The sequence below is a fragment of the Gigantopelta aegis genome, chromosome 13 (assembly GCF_016097555.1).
Source record: "Gigantopelta aegis isolate Gae_Host chromosome 13, Gae_host_genome, whole genome shotgun sequence".
Taxonomy (NCBI): Eukaryota; Metazoa; Mollusca; class Gastropoda; order Neomphalida; family Peltospiridae; genus Gigantopelta; species Gigantopelta aegis.
The window spans coordinates 3,044,962-3,057,262 of NC_054711.1; the positions used below are offsets into that span (position 1 = coordinate 3,044,962).

General features: G+C 38.3%; 2 protein-coding genes across 2 annotated transcripts in view; both read right to left on the bottom strand.

The window, feature by feature from the left end:
• LOC121387747 (obscurin-like) overlaps positions 1-10,919 on the bottom strand; it is a 48,890-nt gene extending 37,971 nt beyond the window's left edge. Inside the window, exons 1-6 of the mRNA XM_041518948.1 lie at positions 10,865-10,919; positions 9,486-9,785; positions 9,114-9,197; positions 7,202-7,501; positions 1,505-1,624; positions 1-160 (exon numbers count right to left, since the gene is read on the bottom strand). The exon at positions 1-160 is cut by the window's left edge and continues 140 nt beyond it. Of these exons, the coding sequence (XP_041374882.1) occupies positions 1-160; positions 1,505-1,624; positions 7,202-7,501; positions 9,114-9,197; positions 9,486-9,741 (920 nt within the window). The 5' untranslated portion in view covers positions 9,742-9,785; positions 10,865-10,919. The remainder of the gene's footprint in view (positions 161-1,504; positions 1,625-7,201; positions 7,502-9,113; positions 9,198-9,485; positions 9,786-10,864) is intronic.
• LOC121387611 (titin-like) overlaps positions 10,842-12,301 on the bottom strand; it is a 132,150-nt gene continuing 130,690 nt past the window's right edge. The window contains exon 49 of the mRNA XM_041518770.1: positions 10,842-10,924. Coding sequence (XP_041374704.1) covers positions 10,842-10,924 — 83 coding nt within the window. The remainder of the gene's footprint in view (positions 10,925-12,301) is intronic.

Genomic DNA, 12,301 nt, shown 5'->3' on the forward strand with positions numbered 1-12,301 from the left:
CGATCTCCAGAGTCCAGCTTCTGTCCACTGAAATACCACGTGATATTTGGTGCGGGACTGCCCTGCAGCATGAGGGAGATCTTCACTGGGTGAGACAGGATGCCATACTGAACAGCCTCGTGGGAGACCGGTCTTAAGAAAGTAGGTGCAGAAATGGCAGCTTAAGAAAAAAAACGAAGAAAAGAAACATTATTAAGACACTGGTTGGGACGATGAGAAACCTAATCAGAGAATGAGTCTGCCAAAGAACGTTAGGCAAACACTCAACCGATTGAGCCAGATACTGCCCTGCTAAGTGCTAATATTGTTACTATTATTATATTACTAGGGCAGTTACATTCAAGAGCTTTAACATGCACCTTCAGAGCAAACTGTTATAGTGCACGTCTGTCATGGGCGCAAGTTCTGATTTTTGCCAGCTCTTCCGTCTAGAACACGGTACTACTAAGGTCGACAACAGTCACTTTTTGGACCATTGTTTTGGCTGTGTACACAATAAATAAAACATATTCAAAGGGAATTTTTTTATATCATATATTTGACAAAAGGTACTTTTTATTTCTTTCATCTTTTAAAACTTAAAATTAATATTTTACCTCTAGAATTATGAAAAACAAAAAAATACTGACCTGTAAACAGCGGTCTGCTTGTTATAGGAATTTGCCAGGGGTCAAGGTTAGTAGACCAGTTTTTATTTTAATGTGGCGAAGCACTGTAATAATATAGCTATTTTAAAATTTGAATGATGTCAGTATTCCAATCACATCACTTTGCATCTCCTTACAATAACCATAAACTGGATACATGACGTTTCCGTTTGAAGAATGCTGGGAAAATCCCAATGCAAAATTACTATTGAAAATTTTTTGTTTCAACTTTACTAATGCACCTGAAATGTCTGAAGAAAATCTTGTAATTAAAAAATTGTACCTTTTACAATTTATGGATTTCAAGTGAAATTACGGTAAGATATGCTATATTTATTGTGTACAAAGCCAAAACGAAGGTGAGAAAAGTGACTGTCGTCGACCTTAGTATTATTACTATAATTATTATCACTGATATAATTGCTGATATTATACTTATGTTATAGTCATAATCTTACTTTCATTAATGATATTATTATTTACATTTTCCCTTAACCATATGTCCGACGCCATATAACTGTAAATAAAATGTGTTGAGTGTGTCGTTAAATAAACCATTTCTATTTACATTTTGAGCCATTTACTTTTTCTTTTGTCCTTTTTCAGTCATTTGTTGAGAACATTTTTTGTTACGCCGTCTTTTAAAAATTCTTAATTTGTGACTTTTAAATCAGTTACCAAAACATTTTTATATTTAAAAAAAAAAAAAAAATCATAAATTTTATATTTTGTTAAAAAAAGGGAAACAAAACTGTCACCATACATTTACATAGAAATGTAATTAATATCATTATGATTGTCAAAATCTTTAGTTTTGTCCTATTCCAATCTATGTGGCAGTTTAACCACAGCCTTACCTGTGCCGTACAGGTAGGCAGGTTTTCCTGTATAATCGTCATCAGCTTTGGAGATGCTTTTTCTAGGACTAGTACTTCTTGTTCGCGAGATTGACCGTCTCAAAACAGGAGGAGGCGATTCTATAAAAATAAGACATGTTTTTAAAGCAGCCCAGTATTGGAAACACAACTGACCAATAGGCAAAGATATTAAAATAACAGTCACATGGAAAAACCTACAACTTGGCAAAAATATATACAGTAGAATCTCATTAGCTTGAACGCCCAACGGTCGAACCTACCGGTATTCTCGAACCAAGAACAATGTCCCGATTTTTTCTCTATTAAACCCTTTTATTTTGGTGCTGATTGGTTGAATACCCATGGGGTCGAACAGAAGCTTTCTCTCGAACCAGTTTATTGGTCCGAACTGTAAAACTAAACATATTTAGCTCGAACGACTAAGTCTATCTGAAGAAATACAGAAAATTATTTATGTACGAAATTTTCACTGATCCTGTTATAGAAGCACCCGACAACGGCCGAATGCATGGTTCAAACTACCCGATGGGTCGAATAGACTTTGATGCACCAACAGTGTTCGAGCCAATGAGATTCTACTGTATATCTATATATACTCTTCAAAAGAAGAAACGCAAAACCACATTGTCGTAACATTTGGAGAATTGATTTAATTATTGAATGGTGAGTCCGATAATTACCAAATGTTGCAGGATTGTTCACAATTCACTCTAGTCCATTGTGAGTAAGTGATAGGACACATCACCAAGGTCAAGGTCATCTGGAGTCAATACCGGGTGTGGCCTCCGCGTGTGTTGACAACTGCCTGGCACCGCCTGCCCATTGAAGCAACCAGAGTACGGATGACGTCCCGGGGGATGGTGGCCCACTCGGCCTGCAAGGCTGCTGCCAGCTCGGGCAGGGTCTGGGGCTGTGGTTGTCGCTGTCGGAGGCGTCGGTCCAACTCGTCCCATAGATGCTCAATTGGGTTCAAATCCGGTGATATCGATGGCCAAGGAAGGACATTAATGTTGTTGTTCTGTAGGAAAGCCGTTGTGAGACGTGCTGTGTGAGGCCTGGCGTTGTCATGTTGGAACACTGCGTTGGCGTTGGCCATAAATGGAACGATGTGTGGCCGGAGGATCTGGTCAATGTAGCCCTGTGCATTCAGGTTGCCCTGCACGTGGACCAGGTCAGTTCTGCCAGTGTGTGAGATGGCTGCCCACACCATGACACTACCCCCGCCGAATCTGTCCACTTCCTGCACGCTGTTTGCCGCATAACGTTCACCACGACGCCTATACACGCGACATCTTCCATCATGACGTCGGAGTAGAAATCAGGACTCGTCACTGAACCACACCTGTCTCCATCGCAGTTGAGGCCATTGTCGATGAATCTGGCACCACTGCAGTCGGAGTCGACGGTGTTGTGGTGTTAAGATGACACCTCGAACTGGACGTCTGGCACGAATTCCTACCTCACGTAGGCGGTTCCGTACGGTCTGGTCGGATATCCTGCGCAAACCTGGTATTGCTGCGGCTGTGGAGGTGGCAGTAGTCAATCGTTCCCGAAGGTGGCGTACCCGGATGTAGCGGTCCTGCCCGGGGGTAGTGACACGTGGTCGACCGGATCTAGGGAGGTCACGTGTTGATCCATGTTGCTGGTAACGGTCCCACAGTCTGGAGATGGTGCTTGGGGACACATGGAATGCCCTGGCAACGGCCGTTCTGGATTCGCCTGCGTCTAGTCGGCCGATGGCATTGTTTCTCTGCGGTTCACTGAGACGTGGCATGTCCTGGATTGTCAACTGTCGGCCAGATACAGAGGCCAGGCAAGCGAACACCCTGCACTTTTATACTGTCGGTGTTCATGTTGCACGTGCAGACAACGCACGTGCAGTGGTGACATGGTTTGCACGTGGCTGCGTTTTTGCGAATATTCACATTTTGGAACTTTATTGTACAGTAGCTGCGTTTTATCGCATGTAACCGTGGGAATGTGTTTGGGACATGCAATGACCTTATATTCACAAAGCATGAACCGGTAGGAAACATAAAATCGGAGTTATAACCCATTTGTACCCTTTTGCGTTTCTTTTTTTGAAGAGTATATATTTTATTTTGGTGCAAATAATAGGTAATAACCTCAATAAAACTAAATCTCAGGAATTATTACACACCCATTTAACCATACTCTAGTAATAAAGACAATTCTGACTGTGTAATAAAACAATATTTTATTGAGAGATTACCCTTTTAACATGCCCCTATACCACTAAGGTTTCGGACATTATTTTATTGAGAGATTACCCTTTTAACATGCCCCTATACCACTAAGGTTTCAGACATTATTTTATTGAGAGAGTACCCTTTTAACATGCCCCTATACCACTAAGGTTTCAGACATTATTTTATTGAGAGATTACCCTTTTAACATGCCCCTATACCACTAAGGTTTCGGACATTATTTTATTGAGAGAGTACCCTTTTAACATGCCCCTATACCACTAAGGTTTCGGACATTATTTTATTGAGAGATTACCCTTTTAACATGCCCCTATACCACTAAGGTTTCGGACATTATTTTATTGAGACATTACCCTTTTAACATGCCCCTATACCACTAAGGTTTCAGGCATTATTTTATTGAGAGAGTACCCTTTTAACATGCCCCTATACCACTAAGGTTTCGGACATTATTTTATTGAGAGATTACCCTTTTAACATGCCCCTATACCACTAAGGTTTCGGACATTATTTTATTAAGAGATTACCCTTTTAACATGCCTATACCACTAAGGTTTCGGACATTATTTTATTGAGAGAGTACCCTTTTAACATGCCCCTATACCACTAAGGTTTCGGACATTATTTTATTGAGAGAGTACCCTTTTAACATGCCCCTATACCACTAAGGTTTCGGACATTATTTTATTGAGAGATTACCCTTTTAACATGCCCCTATACCACTAAGGTTTCAGCCATTATTTTATTGAGAGAGTACCCTTTTAACATGCCCCTATACCACTAAGGTTTCGGACATTATTTTATTGAGAGATTACCCTTTTAACATGCCCCTATACCACTAAGGTTTCGGACATTATTTTATTGAGAGATTACCCTTTTAACATGCCCCTATACCACTAAGGTTTCGGACATTATTTTATTGAGAGAGTACCCTTTTAACATGCCCCTATACCACTAAGGTTTCGGACATTATTTTATTGAGAGAGTACCCTTTTAACATGCCCCTATACCACTAAGGTTTCGGACATTATTTTATTGAGAGAGTACCCTTTTAACATGCCCCTATACCACTAAGGTTTCGGACATTATTTTATTGAGAGAGTACCCTTTTAACATGCCCCTATACCACTAAGGTTTCGGACATTATTTTATTGAGAGAGTACCCTTTTAACATGCCCCTATACCACTAAGGTTTCGGACATTATTTTATTGAGAGAGTACCCTTTTAACATGCCCCTATACCACTAAGGTTTCGGACATTATTTTATTGAGAGAGTACCCTTTTAACATGCCCCTATACCACTAAGGTTTCCGACATTATTTTATTGAGAGAGTACCCTTTTAACATGCCCCTATACCACTAAGGTTTCCGACATTATTTTATTGAGAGAGTACCCTTTTAACATGCCCCTATACCACTAAGGTTTCGGACATTATTTTATTGAGAGATTACCCTTTTAACATGCCCCTATACCACTAAGGTTTCGGACATTATTTTATTGAGAGAGTACCCTTTAACATGCCCCTATACCACTAAGGTTTCGGACATTATTTTATTGAGAGATTACCCTTTTAACATGCCCCTATACCACTAAGGTTTCGGACATTATTTTATTGAGAGATTACCCTTTTAACATGCCCCTATACCACTAAGGTTTCGGACATTATTTTATTGAGAGAGTACCCTTTTAACATGCCCCTATACCACTAAGGTTTCGGACATTATTTTATTGAGAGAGTACCCTTTTAACGTGCCCCTATACCACTAAGGTTTCAGGCATTATTTTATTGAGAGATTACCCTTTTAACATGCCCCTATACCACTAAGGTTTCAGGCATTATTTTATTGAGAGAGTACCCTTTTAACATGCCCCTATACCACTAAGGTTTCGGACATTATTTTATTGAGAGATTACCCTTTTAACATGCCCCTATACCACTAAGGTTTCGGACATTATTTTATTGAGAGATTACCCTTTTAACATGCCCCTATACCACTAAGGTTTCGGACATTATTTTATTGAGAGATTACCCTTTTAACATGCCCCTATACCACTAAGGTTTCGGACATTATTTTATTGAGAGAGTACCCTTTTAACATGCCCCTATACCACTAAGGTTTCGGACATTATTTTATTGAGAGATTACCCTTTTAACATGCCCCTATACCACTAAGGTTTCGGACATTATTTTATTGAGAGAGTACCCTTTTAACATGCCCCTATACCACTAAGGTTTCGGACATTATTTTATTGAGAGAGTACCCTTTTAACATGCCCCTATACCACTAAGGTTTCGGACATTATTTTATTGAGAGATTACCCTTTTAACATGCCCCTATACCACTAAGGTTTCGGACATTATTTTATTGAGAGATTACCCTTTTAACATGCCCCTATACCACTAAGGTTTCAGACATTATTTTATTGAGAGAGTACCCTTTTAACATGCCCCTATACCACTAAGGTTTCAGGCATTATTTTATTGAGAGAGTACCCTTTTAACATGCCCCTATACCACTAAGGTTTCGGACATTATTTTATTGAACATCTGTGTGATACAAAATCTCACATGCTTAGCTACATGTTCACCTGAATGATGACGTCCTTAGCCAGGATGCTCAGTGTTCAGTCAATTCCGTAAAATTTAACCAAGTTTCCAAATGAAGTAAGTTGTGTTATTTAATTAAACTTTTGTTTATTATAATATAGAAAGGTGGTATGTAATAAATACATGTTATTTATTGCACTTGTTTATAGTGTGCAAGATTTATACCACTCGATCGCTATTCCTGCACACTATAAACTCATGTAATAAATAACATGACAATCAACTGGTATGTGGTTCTGTTTATATATTATATAACATTTAGTGAAATATCTTAAAATATCAGTGAAATAAAAGTGTTATCAGTCACTCAGTGACGATAACACATTTTAGAGTGAAAATTTCACTATTTCACTCTAAAATGTGTTATCGTCACCGTAGAATGTATTATCTTCACTCTAAGAAAGCCGGAACTATTTTGTTGCTGGTATTTTAAAATTAAAGGTAAATTGCCAAAAGTTATATAATAAATAGAAAATTACATGTTTTTTGTGAAATATGATTTATATCTCATCTCGTGAAGTTTGCAATCATATCACACTTGTCACACAAGCGCGACTCATGAGATATGATTGCAAACTTCATTCGGTGAGATATAAATCATATTTGACAAAAAACATGAAATATCCTCTATGTATCTATGTTAATTATATATTGTAAAAACACAGCATCAATAACGTCACTTTCTCAACACCAATCTTCGAACCACATTTATTTGGTTTTTGATGTCATGTTAAGTTGTAGACTTTCACATGTAACGGCTTTTAAAATTTAAATAATTTTTTTATGGAAGTTGTTTCATCACAGACATTACAAGATAAAGCAGGAAAAGACAACTCACCACTCTTCCTGTAGAGTGAGACGGGTAATGTGGGCTCACTAGTTCCGAACTCATTCTGAGCTCGCACTCGGAACATATACTCCTGGTTGGATCGGAGATTGGAAACTCGGAAACTCGTATCGCTCTGGCCCTCCACCAGGCGACGCCACAGGTTGGTTGGAAGTTCTCGTTCCTCCACAATGTATGTGATTGGGGTTGATCTCAGATAGGACGGCATGCGGGCTGGTGCCCATGACAACAGAAGACTGTCTTCCGTTTCGCTGGAAATGGTCGGGCGTCCTGTTGGCACTCGGGGTGGAACTAGAATTTTAAATTGAAAATTGAAATTGAAATTGAACATTGAAATTGAAATTGAACATTGAAATTGAAAATTGAAAATTGAAATTGAAATTAAAAAAAAGAAAAAAAAGAATAAAAATTAAAAAATTTAAATTAAATTAAAATTAAAAAAAAGAGCAAAAAACATATTGATTATTTTCATAACAATAAATGAAAATAAAGAACATATTTTTTATCATGCCCCATTTTGGGATTTTGTTCACTCTAGTTAATTAAGTTATTTGATTTTGCTCGCAGGAGTCTAAGCGTCGGATCATCAAGCATGACGAAACCCACCACTCTCTCACTCTGCGGGACGTGTACCCGTCTAATGAGGGAGAATACATTGCCAAGGCCGTTAACGTTGTGGACGAGGCCGAGACAAAAGCTTGGCTGAGTGTGTACGAACCACGCGACAAGTCGCCATCTCCAATATCTTATGAGTATACAATTATTATATATCTAAGAATTGACCACAATTACTTTTTGATTCATGCAAGTATGAACCAAAAACCCGATGTGCACACTGTATGACTCCATGTGCACATCGTTTTATCAGTTCATACTTGCATGAACCAAAACATAATTGCCGTCAAATGTTATAATTAAATTTATATGCATACTCTCTTCCCTCTCACCAGAACTAACCCTCCGCCACCCTGGAAATATATTATGTATGATCTTAAATAGTGCCCACATCACACATGACACACCACTTAACACCAAGCTAGTGCATCACGACTGGTATATCAAAGGCTGTGGTATGTGTTATCCTGTTTGTGGGATGGTGCATATAAAAGATCCCTTGCTACTAACAACAAAATGTATCGGGTTTCCTCTCTAAAACTATATGTCGCAATTACCGAATGTTTGACACCCAATAGCTGATGATTAATAAATCAATGTGATCTAGTGGTGTCATGAACAAAACAAACAAACACACACTAAACACCAGTACACACATTGGAGATTCTGCTAAACTGGGCAGAGGCATATGTCATTCTCCTGTAGTCCATTATGTTTACACATTCAAGATACAAGAAAATAGAAAGAAATGTTTTATTTAACGATGCACTCAACACATTTTATTTATGGTTATATGGCGTCAGACATATCGTTAAGGACCACACAGATATAGAGAGAGGAAACCCGCTATTTAATTGCAAGTTTATGTGGTGGTTTTCTTTTTTCTGAAATTGTCTGAATTGTCTGAAACTCGCAAATTTCTCTTGTATTTGACTTCTAAGATCACAAACCAACAATAGATTATTCCCGACAATACAGATCACAAACCAGGTGTTGATAGTTGATTTTATAGTTTTGTTGTGAACTGAAATATAGAGTCGATGTAGGAAGTAGATTATACCTGACTATACAGATGACAAATCAACAATAAAGTCAACTAGGTGTTGATAGTTGATTTGATAGTTGTGTTGTGTTGTGTACTGTACTCACCTCAGGTACTTATTGAGTCGATGTACGAAGTAGATTATTCCTGACAATACAGATCACAAATCAACAATAAAGTCAACTAGGCATTGTTAGATGATTTGATAGTTGTGTTGTGTACTGTACTGTACTGTACTGTACTCACCCCCGGTAGTTATTGAGTCGATGTATGAAATAGCTGTAACTGCCAGGTCGTCTCTGTCTCTGGACGGTGTTTTCGATAGAGACGCTGTTGACCAAAAACAAATACACAAGAAAACTTATACCTTAAGATTATGTTCAAAGTGCAATAATTATCATTTACAACTCAGTCAAACTCAAAAATTTTACACTTACAAATACTTAACTCAAATTTTACACTTTAAAAATACTCAACTCAAATTTTACACTTGAAAATATTAAACTTGAGACATAAACATCATACAAAAAAGGAAAAAAAAGCTGAATTTAATATGCTATAAATAAATATATTTAACATTCTACAGATATGTGATATAAAAAAAAATCTCACACTCACCTCGTTTTCGTGTTAGCGTTGCCGGCAATGACGGCTCGCTAACGCCGTACTTGCTTTCAGCGATGATTCTGAAATGGTAATCCTGTCTCGGTTCGAGGTCAGTGACGAAATACTTTGGCTCTGTGAGACTCTCAGCCAGACATCGCCATGCCGTCGACAACGGCTCCTTCACCTCCACGATGTACGTTATCGGACACTTCACGGCATACGCAGGAATCCGGGCTGGTTGCCATGACAACGTCAAACTTTCCGGCATCACGGCAGAAAATTTGGGAGAGTCGAACGGAAGCTTTGGTGGAACTGAAATATAAAAAATTGATGAAGTTTAGTCATTGGTTTGAACGCTGGTATACTGGGTCCATATCCTTATAATGGTTCCCACAGAAAGTCAGCTTTAATGGCCACTATACAGACATCAATACATAATATGAGTACATGTTAGGGAGGGGGGCAACTGATTGATTGAAAAATATTTTATTGCTTTTTAAAGAACAAATGGACTAACCACAAGTTACACAACTTACTAGGCCTTCTCCAAAATACATACATATTATGACAGTAATATATTTTTGTAATTTAAATATGAACAGAAATAAATATTATTGAAAAAAGAAAGAATAAAAGAAACAGAAAAAAAAGAGATGCAATAAAGTTTTCTATGTGTTCGATAATTAGACAGCAGGTTTGATAAAAGAAACTATAGTGCTTGAATAAATCATTACATTCAGGCACCCCCCCCCCCCCCTCCCGAGATATTCGAGCGAAATGTACTAATTTGATACCTTTTTACCATTAATTTCCATCATTCTACCCACAAAAAATGCGTAGTGATTTGTTTGTACCCCTATATAGCTGTTTGGTTGTAATGCTAATATGAATAAATGTTGTTATGCAGATTCGGGCACTTTCGGTGCATTCAGGCAAAAACAAGCCTGAACCCCTACCTACAAAAACGGGAGCCCGTATGCCTACGCATCACTAGGAGTCTGTACTATTTTGAAATTAACCTATTGCTACAGCTATTGTCTGGTCTGTTAGATTTCTGCTTGAAATCAAATTAAAGTTTAGCCTGCTTGTGTATACAAATCATGCTAATTTGTTCGTTTAACCCTTCAGTATCAGAGCCGGATCCAGAGAATCCATTTAGGGGGCCTCAATGACATGAGGCAGAATGCAAAGGGAACTTTAAGGGAGGTTTGGAGGGGGATCGTACAAAAATTAAAATTAATATATAATAAAATTATAACTGTTGCAAAATTTACGGGGGCCCGCCCCACCCCCCCCTAGATCTGCCTCTGAGTATACTATTCATTCTTTTGAAGATGTTTGGTCCTATAGGATAGAAAGGGTTAATCATTAACGTATTAAAATATTCTCACCTGTTTCTGCTACGTGAGTTCCGAAATCTGGATCCCACTCATCTTCCTCTCGTCGTAAATCTGACGATTAAAACACAAAAATTAATATTAATACATGAGATCAGCCGAATTGAGAGAGGATTCGGAAATGGAGAAAACTTGGAGTGTTTTCTCTTTTATGGATACATTATTTGTCCTCAAACAATAAAACTGACTAAGCAGAGCCAAAGAAAGACATTTGGATAGCGAAGAGAAAAAGAAGGAAGTTACAGTCACGTGACCGGAACAAGAGGGAGTATCCAGTAGAAGAATTTAGACCATCCCATTGGCTGTTGGGATGTTCGGACTAGCTGTAGGGGGGAAGTGCACTTGTTTGAGGATAGGTAATGTGAAAAGAAAATACTCACCCAGAGTGAAGATGCTGTCTGCTCACAGAGTTTACAATTATAATTTTTCAATTTGTTTTTTATTCTATACATATTCAAAATGTATCACAAACTAGTAGAAAATTAACAAAAGAATAATCAAATACAGAGTTTAGTAGGATAAAGATCTCCAAAGCTGATGAAGATTACACTGGAAAACCTGCCTACCTGTACAGAACAGGTAAGTCTATGGTTAAAGGATAAATAAAAAAAATAAAACTAATTTCTAACTCCATGAGCAGATGACATTCTTACTATGAGGAATGGTTTATTTAACGATGCACACAACACATTTCATTTATGGTTATATGGCGTCAGACATATGGTTACGGACTACACAGATATTGAGAGAGGAAACCCGCTGTTGCCACTTCATGGGCTACTCTTTTCGATTAGCAGCAAGGGATCTTTTATATGCACCATCCCACAGATAGGGTAGTACATACATGTACAACGGCCTTTGATATACCAGGTGTGGTGCACTGGCTGGAACGAGAAATAGCCCAATGAGTCCACTGACGGGGATTGATCCCAGACCGACCGCACATCAAGCAAGAGCTTTACGACTGGGCTACGTCATGCCCCTTCTTACTATGAGTATTGCTGTTTTATTAATATATATAAACCTGTCACTTTCTTTTGTGGAGAGGCCTATGTTTGGACCCACAGTATGCCTGGATAAATCCCCATTACGTCAAGCAAAAGTGAAATTATTGACAAAAAAAACCTAAGTAAAACCTCTCAAAACCAGACCCTCTGTAAACCGGAATTCCCTCAAAACCAGACCCTCTGTAAACTAGAATTCCCTAAAAATCGGACCCTCTGTAAACCGGAATTCCTTCAAAACCAGACCCTCTGTAAACCGGAATTCCCTCAAAACCGGACCCTCTGTAAACCGGAATTCCCTCAAAACCGGACATTTTTCATGGTCCTTTTTTAAAAATCAGTACAGAACTTAACCTGTCTAAAACAGATACCTCTTAAAACCAGACATTTTATGTGGTTCCGAGGGGTGTCCGGTTTAGAGGTGTTT